We start from the raw sequence: 17,719 nt of genomic DNA, 5'->3' as shown, positions 1-17,719 counted from the left end.
TAGAATACGTACATAAAGCATGAATTAATGTGTTACTTTTTTATATAACATAGATTTGTAATAATTGTAATTTTAGGATTCTAACTAGATTTAAGATTTTTAACTATATTGCAAATAAACCTCAAAAAAGCTTAACAATGTAACATTATTACACCCAAATATTTTAACTAAACGTTTGTAGAAAATATGTTACTTTTGAATTAAGTTCATCATTATAATTACAAATGTGTTTAGGCTGCATTTCCAAGTAATTCCCAGGATGAAAAAGTGGGGCTAGAGCCTGGGACATCCTGACATGTGGGAGCCTGGGCTCCTCAGGGAATCGCATGTCCTCGGGCGGCACTGGGCTGCACCGGGGGTCCTTCCAGAAACCGCCTTCCTCACCCCTGGTGTGCCCCCCGTCCTTCTACCCGAGGGCTGGGCAGGTGGTCATGACAAGCACGCCAGATTCAGGGTGCAGCACCAGGGCTGAACACGGTCACCTGCCCGAGACCACCGGCTCCTTGCAGAAGGAACCAGAACTGGAATTTCCCTCAGCCCCTTGTCGGGACCGTCCCTTCCCTACTGTGGCTGAGCCCTGACCCAGGGACGCTCACCTGGGCCACGCTGGGACAGGGCAGGGCCAGGAACACACCCCAATCATCAGAAGGGCAAGTGCCTGCCCGGTGAGGCTTCCCTGCATGACATCCCAGTGGAAACGCACACGTATGCACACGCACACACATGCACACGTGCACGCACACATCCACAGCGGTCCTGCACCCGGGAGGGACGGAGATAGGAACCAGTGCCTCCGTCACAGGCTGGGGGTTCCCTCGAATGTCGACTGATCTGTTTCATCCCATGCACGTGCAGAAACTTTCTGGTCACCAGGCACCTTCCGAAACCTCCCTGCGGGTGACCGCATAGGGACAGCAGTGGCCAGGTGCACGCCCTGCTTGCAGAGAGGCTGTCGCCAGGGAATGAAACCACGTCACGCTGGGCACGGGGGGGGGGGGTGTTGCTGTGCCACATCGCTCACCTTGCAATATTAAGTCCCTGCTCAGACCCCCTGTTAATAGGATTCCTTTAGCCAGCAGATGGATGGTGAATGCAGGACGGTTCATCCACTAAAGGACGGCATAAATCAGCGCAGAGAAAAGGGAGGCTGTGGGGAGGTTATCCGCACGCAGCCTTGCCCGTGAAAGGCCCGCTTTGGAGCATTAGTGAAATTAATCCATCTTTCATAAGAGCTTGGAGCAGTCCCTGTGATCTATGGTAACAACCAATTTCTCACTACGGGCAAGAGGAAAAAAATGCCTCGGCCCCGATCGACTACACAAATCTGCTTTTTAAAAATGGTCTCACATTATCTGGAGTGCTGCTCCCAGAGGCAGCATTTGAAATTCATGCCGAGCCAAAAGCACCCATAAATCAGCAGAGAAAGTTTTGTTAGTTTTATATGCAGTGAGCTGTAATTATTTGGAATTGCATTATGCCTCCATCATGGTAATTACATTTAGATTATCCTTAAGTGAGGGTAATAAAAGAAGAGAAATCAGGCTTAGACTAATTCCCTCCCCAAAATGTGTTCAAATAAAGCTAAAGGATTGGCTCAGAGGCCCAAGAGCAGGGCCGGCGCCAGGCGGGCACGCGCCCTGCAGCTCTGCTGCGTGGCACCCTGGGGCCCTGCCCGGCCGCAGCCTCAGGGAGCACAGACCTCTGCACACCTGAAAAACATTACCAATGGGATGCTTGAAGCATCAGGATTTTTGTTAAATAAGTTTTTCCTTCTGTTCACTAAGCTACGCTCACTTCTGCCACATCCACACGCTGACAGACCCCACGGACCAGACACAACTTCTAACGCGGCAACATCACGTCAAACGGAGTAAGGACGGCGGCCCCAGGAAGGCCGGTGTCGCCGCTCTGCGGTCACCCGAGTCCCAGCAACACACTGCTCTCCAGAAGACAGACCGGGATCTGCCCAGTGACAACCACCTTTCCTTCCAGAAAACCTTTCCCTTGCCTGTGGACGGGACCGTGGTCACCTGGGACGCCCTGCACTCCTCCCATGGGGGGGAGGCGGCCGCTGGCTGTCATCCACCCCCTCGGAGCCACCTCACAGACACTGAGGCCCCTCGGGGCGTCTGCCCTCTGGGGGGTGTGCAGGACGTGGGACGCCACAGCTGAAGCCCTAGACTTCGTCTGACCCCCCACGCCGACCCCAAGCCTCCTCACGCACACGGCCTGGGCCAGCAGAGGGAAGGGTCGGGATCCGGGGCCAGGCCGCAGGGCCCCACGTGTGCCGCGGTCTAGGGAGCCAGTTTGCAGATGCCGGGCCCAGAGGACAGCCTGAGGGCCGGGGGGCAGGGAGCCCCTCAGAAGGAGGCCTGCTGTCCTGCAGGGATGGACAGAGCTTTGGGGGCTCAGCAGGCGTCCGGCTCCTCCTGGGGCGTCCTGCGTGGGGCACTGCTTTGCTCTCTTTCTTCTAGTGCCAGAGGGACGTGGCACCTGCCACATAGGGTCTCTGGGAGCATCACAGCTCATGGCCGGCCGGTTCCGGGGGCCTCCAGGGACCTGGGCTCTGAGGACGAGGATGAGAGAACCCGTGGTGGGAGGAAGAGGGACCTGGGAGGTGAGCACCACACACAAATCCATCACAAACGGAGTGATCGGCGCGTGTCCTGCCCTCGGGGAGTGAGTGTGGGCCGTGCAGCAGACACCAAGCCCCCCGCTGCACGGAGCTCCCCCTGCGCACGCAGAGCTGCTCAGCTCTTCCGCGTGGAGGCTGGGCACTGTGAGCCACTCGCTCTTCAGCAAGCGCCAGTTGACAGCCTTCGGGCGGCCGGACGCTGCCAGAAGACGGCACTGCCGGGGGCGGCCTCAGACGTGCCCCCACCCTGCCCTCGTGTCATCACGCCATGGGCCCCCCAGAGTCCTGCCTCTCCCAGGTGCATGGCCCCTCGTGTCCACCCCTCTGGGGCACACCCCAGCCGGCCACCAGGCACAGGTGAGGGCCCTCCTGGGCTGGGACGTGCTCTGGGCTGAGGACGGAGGAGCCAGGCGACCCGGGGTCTCTGGCACAATCACTCGGGCTGATGAAACAGAGCACGAGAGGCAGCTGAGAGGAGCCTGGGGGCTTCTCAGCCGCTGGGTGCCATGGGACACCCCTCAGAGAAGACGCAGGGGTACCTGCTCCCAAACCTCCCTGAGCACCTGTTAGAGCTTGATCTCCCTGCTGTGGAGAGCTTGCTCTCTCCAGCCCACTGTCCCCACTAGGGCCCGTGGTCACTCTCAGTGGCCCCGCTCAGCTCTGAAGCTGACTCTGTGGCCCTCGGCGTCTCCAAGGGGACAGCAGCCCTGGACGGATGTTCAGGGCTGGAATCACTGCCAGGATTCACTCCACTGCTTCCAGAGCTTTCTGGCCATGCTGCAACGTCAAGAGGAGCAGGGGACAGTGGGGGCTGGGGCAGCCAGGACAGAGGCCGGCCCCCGACACTGCATCCTTGGCTCAGGGACGAGCAATGAGGCAGCTGCACCCATCCTTCACGGTGTCCGCAACAATTCCCTAACCCCGGGCCTGGGTCATAAACAAGTTAATGCGCTTGCGGCCTTGCTGAAAATCAGCTCCCAGCGCTGGTGGGCGTCTCCATGGACAGTGGGCAGTCCTCATGCAGGGGGACCCGGTGGGGCAATGCTTCTTGCGCTGAGCCAACCTCTGCCGCAGCAGGGAGGTGGGCCTCACGGGCGAGTGAAACAGACCATCCCAATGCTTCAATCACAGACGCACCCTCCATCATGACTTCACAGATGACGGAAGGGCACAGCGAGCAACTCTGGGTCAGTGCGTCAATCAGACGGGATTAGCAGGCTCCAAAATGCTGGCGGGCGTGTTTACTAGAACACCCGAATCTAAGATTATCTGTGCAGTGTAATGACTGCATTCAAATAATAAAACCACACAAAAAGGCACCAAAACCCACTGGAAATAGATCAGCACGTCCTGGTTAACTGTCTGAGCGGTGGGTGGTTAAGGAGCCCCTGCTGTCCCCGAGCTTCTGAGCTCCGTGGTGCGGGCACCCCCGGACACGGGAAGGGGGCACCCTCGGCTCTGGTTTTTGGCTGTGCCTCTGGCTGGCAGCACCCGAGGCTTTACCTGTGAGATGCCAGAGGGCCCGCCCAGCCTTCCCAGGGAAGACACACCCGCGCGCCCCAGCACCATGGCCAGATCCACCCACTCCCGTCTAACACTTGCTGGGGGGGCCCCTGGCCTCTCCAGGCCCCACAACGAACTGACGATTATCTTCCTGCCTCTCATGGGGAAGGTTACTCTGCCTGGAAATGATGTTAGAAAATGTGATTCGTGTAATGACAGACGACGCAGGTCCTCAGCCCCCACCAAACACCACCCAGATGGACCCACGTGGGCCTGAGAACCTCCCAGAAAGACCACCTGCTGCAGCATGCGGCAGCCAGGATGGGACCCCCTCCCCGGAACACGAGGCCTTCAGCTCCGTTTCCTCACTCCCGAGGCGCGTGCTCTGAGGGGTAAGTGCGCCAGGGGGCCGGCGGCCGGAACACACCTCGGGGAAGTAGTCCTGCGGAAACTTCTCCTTCTCCAGCATGGGTGTGCTCTCCAGCGTGTCCGAGTAGATCTCTTTGCCAGTGACTTTTTTAAACTTCTTGGCTGGAAAAGAGCAGAAGGGTGACATGGATGACCTCACGGCGGCACCCCACCCCACGGGGAGCGCGGGGAGCCGCGGGGTGGGGAGAACCCGCTGCTCCGGGGGACGCCAGTGGCTCGTAAATTCCCAACCCACGACCTGGAGCCCGACACTCCACTTCGTTATCCCCTAAGAGCTTCCTGTCTGCAGATTTACAAGGGCTAATTGGCATCCTCTGTTAAAACCGTGAATATATTTAAGACGGCTGCAGAATAACCGTTCACTCATACCTTAATACGAATTTACTTAATAACATCGATTTCCTCCTCACATGCAGCCGACATCACTCATGTCCAAGGAATAGCAGTTTTTCTGTGAGGCTGAGACACGGAGTACGGCGGAGGCCGCTCCCCAGACCCCACGCCTGGACCAATGCCCCCGCGGACAGGGCTTGGTCTAGACCTTTCACATCCAGGCCCAGGCCTGCTTCTTTCCATCGCTCCACGCCCATGGTGGGGTCTCTCAAGGGGCACCCACAAGATGCCACGCAGGGAGCTCGGGCAGCAGCGGGCCCAGACGGCTGCTCCTGGGCTGGGAACACCTGGGACGAGGTGAAGCTCCCGGCTGTTAGGAGACTGCCAGGGGACAAGGGATGAAGTGTGCTGTCCGTTTCTGTGGTGGTCACGCTCCCTGTCCCCACCTGCAGCTCCTGGAGCACCACGGGCCCCACGGACCCACTGATGGGGGCAGAGGGTGGGATGAGATACATGGGCAGTGTCTAGTGACAAAGCTCTGGGCACTGCGGGTTTGGGGGGAAAGTGAACCCCAGGTCAAAGCCAAACACTGGTGGGCAAGGACTCTGACAATCTGCCCCACCAGGAGGAGGCAGGATGGGACGTTTGGTGATGGAGGGAAGTGAGGACAGAGCAGTGACGTGGAGCCATCCCCCAAACGCCGAGCTGCACGCTCACTGTGCCCACTGTCTCTCTGGTCTTGCTCCCAAACATGGGGACGATCACCAAGGTGACTGGTGCATGTGGTTCTGTCCCCTCCCCAATCACCATGGCCTCCGAGGCCCGTGGGGGGACACAGGACAAACTCCCTCAGCCAGGAGGCTGGTGCCAGGCGGCAGGTGGGCACGGCTTGTGTCAATGAACAAGTGACCCCCACGTGGCCCACCACGTCCCATTCCCGACACCCACCACCACTGGAAATGGTGCAGAAGTGTGTCCATCGCGGGACGCACTTCCTGGAGCTACACATCCGTGTCCGTGGACGGACAGCATTTATCAAATACCGCACCGGGGGGCAGTGTAAGCGCCCATCTGAGAAGGCTGCGGGCCACCTGCCCTGGCACGGGGGGCTCCGCAGGGGAGCTAACCACTCCCGGGATGGCGGGCCTGGGCGCCCCACCCACAATGGGACGGTTTTCTCGTGGCCTCGGCCCGCAGTGTGGGCTTCCTGATGTGCCTCACCCGCCTCCCGTCCCTCCCTGGGCCTTCTCGAGCTGCCGCCTTTTGCCACCGACGCCCAGCAAGGGCCCAGCTGTCCCTCCAGCGGTCAGCACATGTAGCCAAGCCTGAGTCACGACACCGGGCCGCCGGGGGCACCCATTCCTGTGCTGCAGGGGGTGGATGCCCCCAGGACGGACGCCCACGGTCCTCCACAAGCCACGCGGTCCGCAGCGTGTCAAGGGGGAAGGGGAGAAGAGACTGTGGCGGGGAGACAATTCTGCTTCAGATGAAAACCCTCGTTGCCGTAAGAAAGAGGAAGAGGCTGGGGGAGTCGGAGCAAAAGGAGGCCTGCATGCTTTGTTGAAGAACAGACTTGATTTCTTAGAGCAGTGTCAGGAGTAAGAACACTGAATGGGAAGCGCCCCGCCCTCCCCAACAGTCTGTCCCGCGCTCACGCGGCGCGTGTGCTTACGCCGTTACGCGCTGAGGTCCGTACCGGAGGTCAGGGCCCCCTGTGTGCTGCGTGTTCCCAGGGCTCTGACAACTGCGCCGTGTCCTCGGGGCGTCGCCCACTCCCCCACCCTCCCCAGCCCCTGCAACACAGACCACTTACACCCTCTGTCTCCCGCCTTCCCTTACTGTCCTCTTGCTGCCTTTTCCCACCAGCTTCTTTCCCTCAGAAATATGGATTTAAGGTTCTTCTGTCTTTCTGTGGCCTGATGGCTCACTTCATTTTATTGCTCTGTAATATTCCACTGTGTGGATGGACCACAGTCCATTTATCCATTCACCTAGAAAGGACATATTCTGGTTCCTTCCAGTTTTTGGTAATTATGAATAAAGATATTATAAATATTTCTGTAGGTTTTTGGGTGGACCTAAGTTTTGAACTCCTTTGGGTAACATGCCAAGCAGCAGGATTGCTGGACTGTGCAGTAAGCCTACGTTTAGTCTGTAAGAAACTGCCACGCTGTCCAAAGTGGCCACACCATGCTGCATCCCCAGCAGCCGTGGGTGGGAGCTCCTGCTGTTCCTCGTCCTCCTGGCGTCTGGGACCGTCAGCGCTCTGGATGGTGGCCGTTCCAACGGGTGCGTGGTGGTGTCTCCTTACACACGATGTGGAGCCTATTTTCAGTTTGATTTGCCATCCATCCGTACCTCTTCTTGAGTGAGATGTCTGTTGAAATTTTTTAATTAGATTGTTTTCTTATTGTTGAGTTTTAAGAGTTCTTTGCATATTTTGGATTATCAGATGTGTCTCTTGCAAATATTTTCTCCCAATCCATGGCTTGTCTTTCCATTCCCTTCACAGTGTTTTGTGCAGAGATTTTTAACTTTAACGAAGTCTAGCACATCAATTTTCCTCATGGACTGTGGTGCTGTATTTAAAAAGTCATCACCAGGATGCCTGGGTGGCTCAGTCGTTAAGCGTCTGCCTTCGGCTCAGGTCATGATCCCAGGGTCCTGGGATCGAGCCCCGCATCGGGCTCCCTGCTCAGCGGGAAGCCTGCTTCTCCCTCTCCCACTCCCCCTGCTTGTGTTCCCTCTCTCGCTGTGTTCTCTGTCAAATAAATAAAATAAAATAAAATAATAAAATAAATAAAATAAATAAAATAAAATAAAATAAAATAAGAGTCATCACTAAACCCAAAGTCACGTACCATTTCTGCGTTACCTTCCAGGCATTTTATACTTTCATACCTTACACTTAGGCCTATGATCTGCTTTCAGTCAACTTTTGTGAAGGTGTGAGGTCTGGCTCGAGATTACTTTGCAATGGACGTCCAGTTGTTCCAGCATCATCTGTAAAAGAGACCATCTTTGCTCCATTGTGTTGCGTTTGCTCCTTTGTCAAATGCCAGTCGACTGTATTTATGGGGGTCTGTTTCTGGGCTCTGCTCTGTGCCGTTGATCTTTTTGTCTATTTTTTTCACCAACACCATACTGTCTTAATTTTACTGTAGCTTTTATAGTGAGTCTTGAAGTCGGGCAGTGTCAGTCCTACAACGTTGTTCTTCTCTTTCAATATTGGGTTGACTATTCTGGGTCATCTGTGTCTCCATGTAAACTTTGGAATCAATTTGTTGATGTCTACAAAGTAACTTGCCGGAATTTCGATTAAGATTGTACTGAATCAATGGATCAAGCTGGGAAGAACCAGTATATTAACAATGTTGAGTTTTCCTGTCCATGAACATGGGATATTGCTCCATTTACTTAATCCTCTTTGATTTCTTTTCAGCAAAGTTTTGTAGTTTTCCTCATATTAATCTTGTACATACTTTGCTAGATTTATTTCTAAGTATTTCTTTTGTGCATGTGCTAATGTAAACGGTATTTCATTTTTAATTTCAAATTGCACCTATTTACTGTTGGTAGAGCAAAGTCACTGACTTTTGTATATTAGTTTTGTATCCTGCAACCTTGCTTATTTGTACCAGTTTTTGTTGTTGATGATTCTCTCAGATCTTCTATATAATCATGTCATCTGAGAACTAAGAGAGTTTTATTCCTTGCCACCCTTTATTTCCTCTTCTTGTCTTAATGCACAGCCAAGATTTCTGGTGCAATGTTGAAGGGAAATGGTGACAGTGGACATCCTGACTTAAGACCAGAAGCATCTAGTTTCTCACCATGATGTGTGATATGGGATGTAGGTTTCTCTAGCTGTTCTTTACCAAGTTGAAGTAGTTTGCGGAGACTTATTATGAATTGGTGTCAGACTTACTCAAATACTTGTTCTGCATCCATTGACATGATCATGCGGCTTTCTTCTTTAGCTTGTTGATATGATGTATTAGATTAACGCATTTTCGAATATAGAACCAGTCTTGCGTACCTGGAATAAATCTCAATTTGTCATGCTGTGTGATTCTTCTCACATGCTGTTGAATTCAAGTTGCTAATATTATGTTGAGGATTTTTGTATTTTATGTTCATTAGAGCTACTGGCCTATGGTTTTCTTTCTCTGTAATGTCTTTCTTTGGTTTTGGTATAAGGTAATGTTGGCCTCACAGAAGGAGTCAGAATGTTTTCTCTCTGCTTCTATTTTCTGAAAGAGATTATAAAGAATTGGAATAATTTCTTCCTTCAATGTTTGGTAGAATTCATAGTGAAACCATCAGGCCTGGTGCTTTATTTTTTAGAAATTTATTAATTATTGATTCAATTTCCTTAATAGACAAAAGGCCTATTCAGATTATCTAGTCCTCCATGTATGAGTTTTGGTCAATTGTATTTTTCAAGGAATTGGCTCATCTAAATCATCAAATTTATAGGCACAGACCTGTTCACAGTATAACTTTATTATCCTTTCAATGTCTATAGCGTCAGTAGTGATGACCCCTCTCTCATCTCTACTATTAGTAATTTGTGTTTTCTTTTTTCCTTGGTTAGCCTGAGTAGAGGTATATCAATTTTATTGATCTTTTCAAAGAATCAGCTTTGGGTTTTGTTAATTTTTCTCTATTGAGTTCCCGTTTTCAATTTCATTGATTTATGCTCTAATTTTTATGATTTCTTTTCTTACGATTTGGATTTATTTTGCTCTTCTTCTAGCTTCCTAAGGCAGAACCTTAGATTATTGATTTTAAATCTTAATCTCTTTTCTAATATATACATTTGATGCTACAAATGCACTGCTTTCACTACATCCCACAAATTTTGATAAGCTGTATTTCATTTTCATTTAGTTCAAAATATTTTTAAAATTTCTCAAGACTTATTCTTTGACTCGTGTGTTATTTAGAAGTGTATTGTTTCATATCCAAGTGTTAAAGTAAAAAACAAATAGAGACCAGCCTTTAAAGTTCCCTGAGCAGACAAAGCCAGTTTAGTCATACAAACAAAGGTGAAATTAGCTTATTTTGCAAGGCTAACTTAAACTGGGTCATTCCTTGCTTATGCCTCTAAAAATCTGTTTCCCAAGGTTGATATGAGGTAACCACTAACCACTCCCATCATTTAAGAGAATTCTAATATCATAACCAATCACTGCGAAGAATAAAATCACTGTGTCCACACCACTTGAGCTGTTTTATAACAATATACCCCAGAGCCCCACTCCATGTTTTGGTTGGAATGCTTGGGTTTGCAAACTGTCTTGTTTATGTGTGCACAACAAACTTTTACTAATTATTACTTCAGTGATTCATTGGTTTTACTTCTGTTATTTCTGAACTTTGACACAAGTATTTTGGGATTTTCTAGCTATCTTTCTGTTACTGATTTCTAGTTAAATTCCATTGTGGTCCAAGAGTATACTTTGTATGATGTCTGTTCTTTTAAATTTGTTGAGGAGTATTTTATGGACCAGAATGTGGTCTACCATTGTAAATGTTCCATGTGAACTTGAGAAGAATGTGTGTTCTGCTCCTGTTGGAGAGAATATTCTATAAATGTCAATTAAATTCCATTGATTGATGGTGCTGTTGAGTTGAACTATGTCCTTACCAATTCTCTGCCTGCTGGATCTGTCCATCTCTGAGAGAGGGGCAATGAAGTCTCCACCTGTGACAGTGGATTCATCCATTTCTCCTGGAAGCTCTCTCAGTTTTTCCCTTGTGTGTTGTGATGCTCTGTTGTTAGGTGCGTACACGTTAAGAACTATTATGTCTTCTTAGAGACTTGACCCCTTTATTGTTATGTAATAAATAGCCTTCTTTATCTCCGGTAACTCTCCTTGCTCTGAAGTCTGCTGTATCTGAAATTATCATTGCTACTCTGGCGTTCTTCTGACTAGTATTAGCATGGTCTATCTCTCTCCACCCTGTGACCTTTAACCTTTATGTGTCTATGTATTTTAAGTGGGTTTCTAGCAGACAACACATAGTTGGGTCTTATTTTTTTTTTTTTTAAAGATTTTATTTATTTATCTGAGACAGAGAGAATGAGAGAGACAGAGAGCACATGAGAGGGGGGAGGGCCAGAGGGAGAAGCAGGCTCCCTGCCGAGCAGGGAGCCCGATGCGGGACTCGATCCAGGGACTCTAGGATCATGACCTGAGCCGAAGGCAGTCGCTTAACCAACTGAGCCACCCAGGCGCCCCTGGGTCTTATTTTTTTTAACCACTCTGACAGTTTCTGTCTTGTAACTGGTATATTTGTACCACTGACATCTAAAGTGAACTGTGATAGAGTTGGAGTAAGATGCTCCCTATTAGTACCTTCTCCATCTGTTGCCTTTGTTTCCTGTGTCTTTCTTGTCTTTCCCTCTTTTTCTGTAGACTTCTCTGGTTTAATTGAGCATTTTATATGATTCCATTCTCTCTCCTCTATTATTAGCATGTCAACTGTGTATTATTTTAAAATTTTTTAGTGGTTGCCATAGTTTGCAATACCTATTTACCACCGATCCAAGTCCACTCTCAGCGTAGCACTGTATTCCTCCACAGAAGTGCAGGTTCCCTGTGACAGAGTCCCCAGCTCCTCTCTCCCATCCCTCCTGACGTCGCTGTTACTCATCTCACTTATCCATAAGCTACAGGCACCCACCATGTTGTTGCTATGGACACTCTGAACAAAAGTTATCTGTCAGATTAAGAATAACAGGAAATGAAATATTTTACCTTCATTTACTCCTTCTCTTAACTTTCTTTCTTAATGTACATCTAAGCATCTGCTCTATATCAGGGGTATTTCCTGGAGGGACTCAGAGGCTAACTTTTCCTCCCATGCTCTGTTCTCGTCTCCTCTGTAGTCTCTGCACTCTTGTGAGACTCCTCCTTAAACAGAGGGTGAGCTTGGAGACTCTCTGCCATGACACCTGGTGTGACGATGGGCGCTGCGGCAGGCGGAGGGACACCATTGTACAGTCCGGTGACCCTGCCTCGGTCCTTCGGCCAGCATGAGCCCAGGCTGCAACCTTCTCATGTGCTCTCAGCACCACGGCCCCTCAAGCATGACAGCAAGGCCAGCGGAGGCTGATGCTGCCCACCTGCCTGCCCCAGGCCTGCTGGGCAGCTCTGGTGACATGGCTGTCCTCGCGGGCATGCCTTTCAGGAAGAACGAAGGACTCTGGACAACTTCCAAACAGCCCCTTCCCTCTCCACCTGCCAGAAGCATGAGGGGGTTTTTCTCTGATCTTCACCGTAACAGTATGGTGGGGCTCCTACAGCCAAAGCTCACCAAAGAGTGCGGGGGGGGTGGGCAGCTCTCTCAAGCCTCCAGCTTTGCACACCCCTCCCAGCGGCTCCCACCTGCACCGGCTCCCGGAAGCTGTGGCTCTCAGGGTCTGCCTGCCTGTCCCTCCAGGGTGGCGGCAGCACCAGCCCTGTGGCCTCGCTTCTCTGAGGGATCGGAGGGACTCGCCCTGCTCCGTTTGCTCAGCACCATCCACGCTCTTCAGGTGTCGGACCAGAAACTCACGTCCCTTTCACCCCTCTTCATCCACACCTTCTGGGAGTCCTCAAATTTCTAACTGTGTACTAAATTCAGGCTATTCTTAAAAAGTTTATTCAAGCTTTTCACAAATTTGAGACTGTTTCTGCTGTAACTTAGGTGGAAGCCTAAGGAGGAGGCAAGAAGAGCGGGGTTCCTGCTCCCGAGACCTGCCGGGCCTGCGCCCTCCACCTGTGCTGTGGGTACTGATGACGCATCCAGCCGCTGGCGCGCCCCCAGAAGCAGCACACACTCCTGGCGCGAACACCACCACCGTCTCCACTCTCATCACTGGCAACACGGGGGCCCCTCGGAAGGTTTGCTGGAGGCAAAGGTACATCCCAAGTACAGCTCCAAAGAAACCCCGGGCTAGTGGGGTATGTTATGACTGACCTGAGCTAGCGGTAAAATGTGTTTGGAACCGGTGACTCAAAGGAAGGGAAAAGGTCAGCAGACCGGCTCTGTGCCTAAGCTCGAAGAACAGGCTCATGAGAGGCCTCACACCGTTCTGCTTCCAGCCCCACCTGGAGCGTGCGGGGTCTGAGCAACTACCCTCTGCTCCCTCTCACCCACAGCCCTGCTGCTGGAGAACACGGCCCGGGGCGTCCAGGGTCTGTTAACATCGCGGGGACAGTGGCCTCTGGCCTGTCTCTCGCCAGGTTTGCAAGGCTACTCAAAGCACGTTCCTCGGTGGGAAAGCCACGTGCTTGCGTTTAAAACTGTGCAAAGAATCCTCAGCAACAGGGCCAATGAAAAATCATCCTGCTGGCTGGAATCCTGTTCCTGACATGGATGAAATCACTACTCAAGTAGCCGCTTAGGGAAGACTCTGCCTCTGCATTTCAGAAGAGGTGATCTGTCTCCTAAGTGAGCAAAGATAATGAATCTGAACAACCTGACATAATTAGCTGCCGTCCACAGTTATTACAACTTCAGTGACACCTCAAATTACTGGGATCTGGCTCAGGAGCCCACGTGCGGTCAGGGGACTCGTGTGCGAGCAGGTGCGGCCGGCGGACTGCGCGGAGACGCAGACACGAAGGCCGTGTCTTCAGGGGCTCAGAACGAACCTTCTCCGCGCAGCACGCGCGCCCCAGAAACGCGGGGCACTTTTCACTCCACCGCTAACGTCGGCTCATTTTAAAGACGCCCCCTCCCGCGCTGGTCTTCATTTTCTCCCATTTGACACAGACACAAGGCCCATCCTTAACCCCCCCCCCCCCCGCACTGCGCTGTAGGAGAGCCAGGGTCCCCTGCCGGCCCGCCCTGGGAGCAGGAGGGGAGCGGGATGCCGGGCGGGGCGGGGTCTGGAGTCCTGGGCGGGCGGGGTCCGGGGAGGGGTCCCGGGAGGGGTGGGGGCGGGGTCCCGGGCGGGGCGGGAGCGGGTCTGAGGCGGGGCGGGGTCCCGGGAGGGGCGGGGTCTGGAGTCCCGGTCAGGGCAGGGGCAGGGTCCGGGGGCGGGGTCCAAGGGCGGGGCGGGGTCTGGGGTTCTGGGTGGGCGGGGTCCGGGGCAGGGTCCGGGGGCGGGGTCCCGGGCGGGCGGGGTCCCGGGCAGGAATGCCCCTGGAATCCAGAGGGCCTTGAGCACCAGGTTTGCACGGGAGGCCCCTGGTTAGTGGCTGAGACCCTCTCACAGGGACGCCGGGCGGGGGAGCCCAGAAAAGTCTTACCTTTAAAGTCAAACTGGTAGATGTTTTTTAAGGATTCATGAAGAAAATAAAAGCTTCCTAATGCCTGCAGAGCAAAAAGAGAAACCGAGTGAGAGACCAGCACTGGGGACAGTTTGAGAGCGGTTTTAAGGGAGGAACAAAATGCTCTTGTAGAAACGAGAGTTCACTCCTCAGGGCCTAATCACGGTCACTGGGATGAGACGTGAGCCACACTTGTCCCCACAGATAGGCCCTTCCCCCGACCGGGGCGCGCACTCCAGCGGTCTGCCCTGGGCTGTGGGCGGCGGGGTCCAGCGGGAAGGGCTCAGAGCCTGGCTCTGGCCTCGCCTAGGGCTGCACCCGCCGCCGAGGCTTCCGGCGGCTGCACTCCACGCCTGCCTTCTCTGCCCACCGCGTCCTCCTCCTCCTCATGGGGCTGCAAAACCACCGCCCACAGAGCCGCCAGGCCCCCGCCCCATCCATGGGCTGACGGTTCTGGGGATCGGGGTCCAGTCGGGAAAGGCAAAACTGCAGAGGCCAGACGAGGGGCGCGTGGTGACCACCAGAGGAGGGTTGCCTGGGACACCTGACACTAAAGTTACCTGCTGTTTATCTGAATTCAAACTTGGTGTTTTTTATGTGCCTGTGAACATATATATGGATATGTGTATTCCTGTGTGAGTGGGTGTAATGTGTGTGTGCGTATGTGTGTATGTATGTATAACCACGCACATGTATTCACGTGCCTGTAATATCCATACGTGTGTCCATGTGTGTATATCTCTGTACGTGTGTGTCTGTGTATATGTGTGCGTGTATATGTACGTGTGTGCATGTAATATATGTACGTGTCCACGTGTATATATCTGTGTATGTATGTGTATGTGTGTGTATGTACGTGTGTGCGTGTAATATATGTACGTGTATCCACGTGTATATATCTGTGTATGTATGTGTGTATGCGTGTGCGTGTAGGTACGTGTGTGCATGTAATATATGTACATGTTTGTCCATGTGTGTATATCTCTGTGTACGTGTCTGTATGTGTGCACATGCACGTGTATGTGCATTTATCTGTGTGCACATGCATGTGTGTATATGCGTCTGTGTATGTGTGTATGTATATACCCGTGTAGATATACATATGAATATCCATGTGTATATGCATGCACATGCATGTGTGTATGCGTTTGTCTCTGGTGTGTGTGTGCATGTACATTTACATGCATACATGTGCACACACACTGTTTGAATGTGTATTCATGTACATACAGATATAGATATGTAAGTGTCTATATACATATATTTTATTCTTTTGCTGAACCTGGTCACCCCCACAAGGTACCTGGGGGGACAGAGCTCCAGCAGCGGCTACTCCGTGGACACGAGCCTCTGACGGGCTGTGCTGCATCTGATTCAGGTGGAAAGGGCACTCCGAGAAAGTGTCAGTAAATAAATGTCGTGGCAAACCTTTACTACTGCCTTGTTAAGCATGATAAAGCCAATACAGTATTAAGAAGTTTATAATAAATAAATGGAAAACAAATTGCCAATGCAGGTATAGAAACTGTAATTCATGGAGTCAGAAAATCCATAATTAGCTCTAATGAATATTTAAAGTCAAAGTTCAAGCTAACTTTTTCAATGTTTAACCTACTCTATCAATATGGTTTAGGGCATGCATCTGTCACAGGACACAGCAACGTCCACAAAAAAGCACAGCCAGGCCTGCGGACGGGAGCCCCGCGCTCACCGGGCCTTCTGACCACAGCACCTGTCAGCACTGTGCTCGTCACGTCTGAGAATATTGACTGCTTGCCTGTTTTACTAAAAACAATTAAAATACTTTTTACATATTTATAAACCTAACTGTCAAGGGTGGCAATTAATTCTCCATTAGTGAGATGCAATCCAGTCGATGCTGTTCTTTTGTCAGAGCAGCAAACGCAAGGTGGGAGCCTCAGATCCGCCCGCGTGGGGCTGGCCTCGAGGCGCAGCCGGACGGTGCGGGGTGGGGATGGGGAGCCAGCGTCTCCCCCAGAGAGCCGAGCCCCCGGGGCTCTGCAGTGCAGGATGGGGGTGGACCAGGAACGGAGACCCCAGCTCCCGTGTTCAACGGAACGTGGCAAGTGATGTGTCTCTGAGACAGGGTATGGCCCGGCACTCCCGGTTGCCATCCACCTGGGCGTCTGCATGAACTGCTGCCCACAGTGGATGAAACCCCCCCCGCCCCGCCACGGCTCAGCAGCTGGCTCGGGGTGCAAATACTATAAAACCAGTTCTCAGCTCAACTGGACTCTGCTAAGGTGATGCATCTGGTCGCTCATTTGCTTTCTGGAGTTGAACTCAGATGCCAGGAAGCCCCCCACCCCCCAAACACAGCTGACTCAGGGTGATGATGGGAGCAGGCCACCCCTACACAGCCCCAGGGAAGACGTGTATTTGTCGAGTGCTCCACTTTTCCTGTGGAGCTGCCCGCACTGGGCTGGGGGTGACCTGGGCCTGGGCAGAAGCCAACCAGGAAAGAACACAAAGTGACTCGTTAGAAAGGCCTCCATCAGTTTTTATTTGCAAACAAATCAGAGGGCCAGTAATTTATCATCCCTGCAATTAGGTTAGCAGCCAAAGTACATATCATTAACCTGCAGGCCTGCTGCATCCGGCTCACTTTTCCATAAAACAAAGAACATTCCTAAGGCTCAAGTCAGAGCGACAGCAGTGAGAGGCTCTTGGGGACACATTCTTCTGCAGACACCACAGAAAAGCATCTCAAGTGTGACCCCAAGGGGTAGCGGGTGCCCCACGTCCTCATCAGTGTTGGCAGCTGCCTCCCGACAGCCCCTCCAGCAGTCACCAGGACCGGACCCAGGTCAGCCTCTCCCAGGGGACAGGGCTGGTGGGGGGGTGGGGGGGCCCAGGAAGCCAGCTGCGGGGTCTGCACTGGGCAGGGGCATGCGGGCCGGGATTCCGGCACAGCAGAGCTTGGGAAGTCCTACCCGCCATGAAGGGCGGCTGCACTTCACAAATGCCACGCAGGCCTCAGTGAGCCCCTGCTCCTCCAAGATGGCATACTTTGCTGTCTCTACAAAGTGTCTTCTGCTTGTTATTTTTTTTTTTTCTGCTTGTTATTTTTTAAAAATAAAATAAATGGGGGCACCTGGGTGGCTCAGTCAGTTAAGCATCTGCCTTCGGTTCAGGTCATGATCCCAGGGTCCTGGGATTGAGCCCCGCATCGGGCTCCCTGCTCAGTGGTGAGTCTGCTTCTCCCTCTGCCTCTGCCGCACCCCCTGCTTGTGCACACGCTCTCTCTCTCTCAAATAAATAAATAAAATCTTAAAAAAAAAATAAGTGGATCTAAGAACAGGAAAAAGAATTTCATGAGATATTGTCGATAATCTCCAAGTTCGCAACAAATCAGAACAACTTAGTTGTTCTAAGTTAGAACTAACAGACGTGAATGAATGAATGAGTGTGATGTAGCCCCTGGTCCGTGGCCCACTCTGTCCCGCGCGGGCAGATGGTGTGGAGGACGCGGGTGTGACGGCGGGGGCCTCACCCGTGAGTATGTGGTGAGCACTGAGCAGGAGAAGCT

At 52.1% G+C, this 17,719-nt stretch overlaps 1 protein-coding gene across 1 annotated transcript in view; it reads right to left on the bottom strand.

The window, feature by feature from the left end:
* Positions 1-17,719, bottom strand: part of INPP5A (inositol polyphosphate-5-phosphatase A) — a 172,563-nt gene that overhangs the window by 50,172 nt on the left and 104,672 nt on the right. The window contains exons 6-7 of the mRNA XM_044916232.1: positions 14,149-14,212; positions 4,566-4,669 (exon numbers count right to left, since the gene is read on the bottom strand). Of these exons, the coding sequence (XP_044772167.1) occupies positions 4,566-4,669; positions 14,149-14,212 (168 nt within the window). The remainder of the gene's footprint in view (positions 1-4,565; positions 4,670-14,148; positions 14,213-17,719) is intronic.

The sequence above is a fragment of the Neomonachus schauinslandi genome, chromosome 6, assembly GCF_002201575.2.
Source record: "Neomonachus schauinslandi chromosome 6, ASM220157v2, whole genome shotgun sequence".
NCBI classification, from domain to species: domain Eukaryota; kingdom Metazoa; phylum Chordata; class Mammalia; order Carnivora; family Phocidae; genus Neomonachus; species Neomonachus schauinslandi.
Note: the sequence above shows the minus strand (reverse complement) of the source record. Positions and strands in the feature narration are given on the sequence as shown.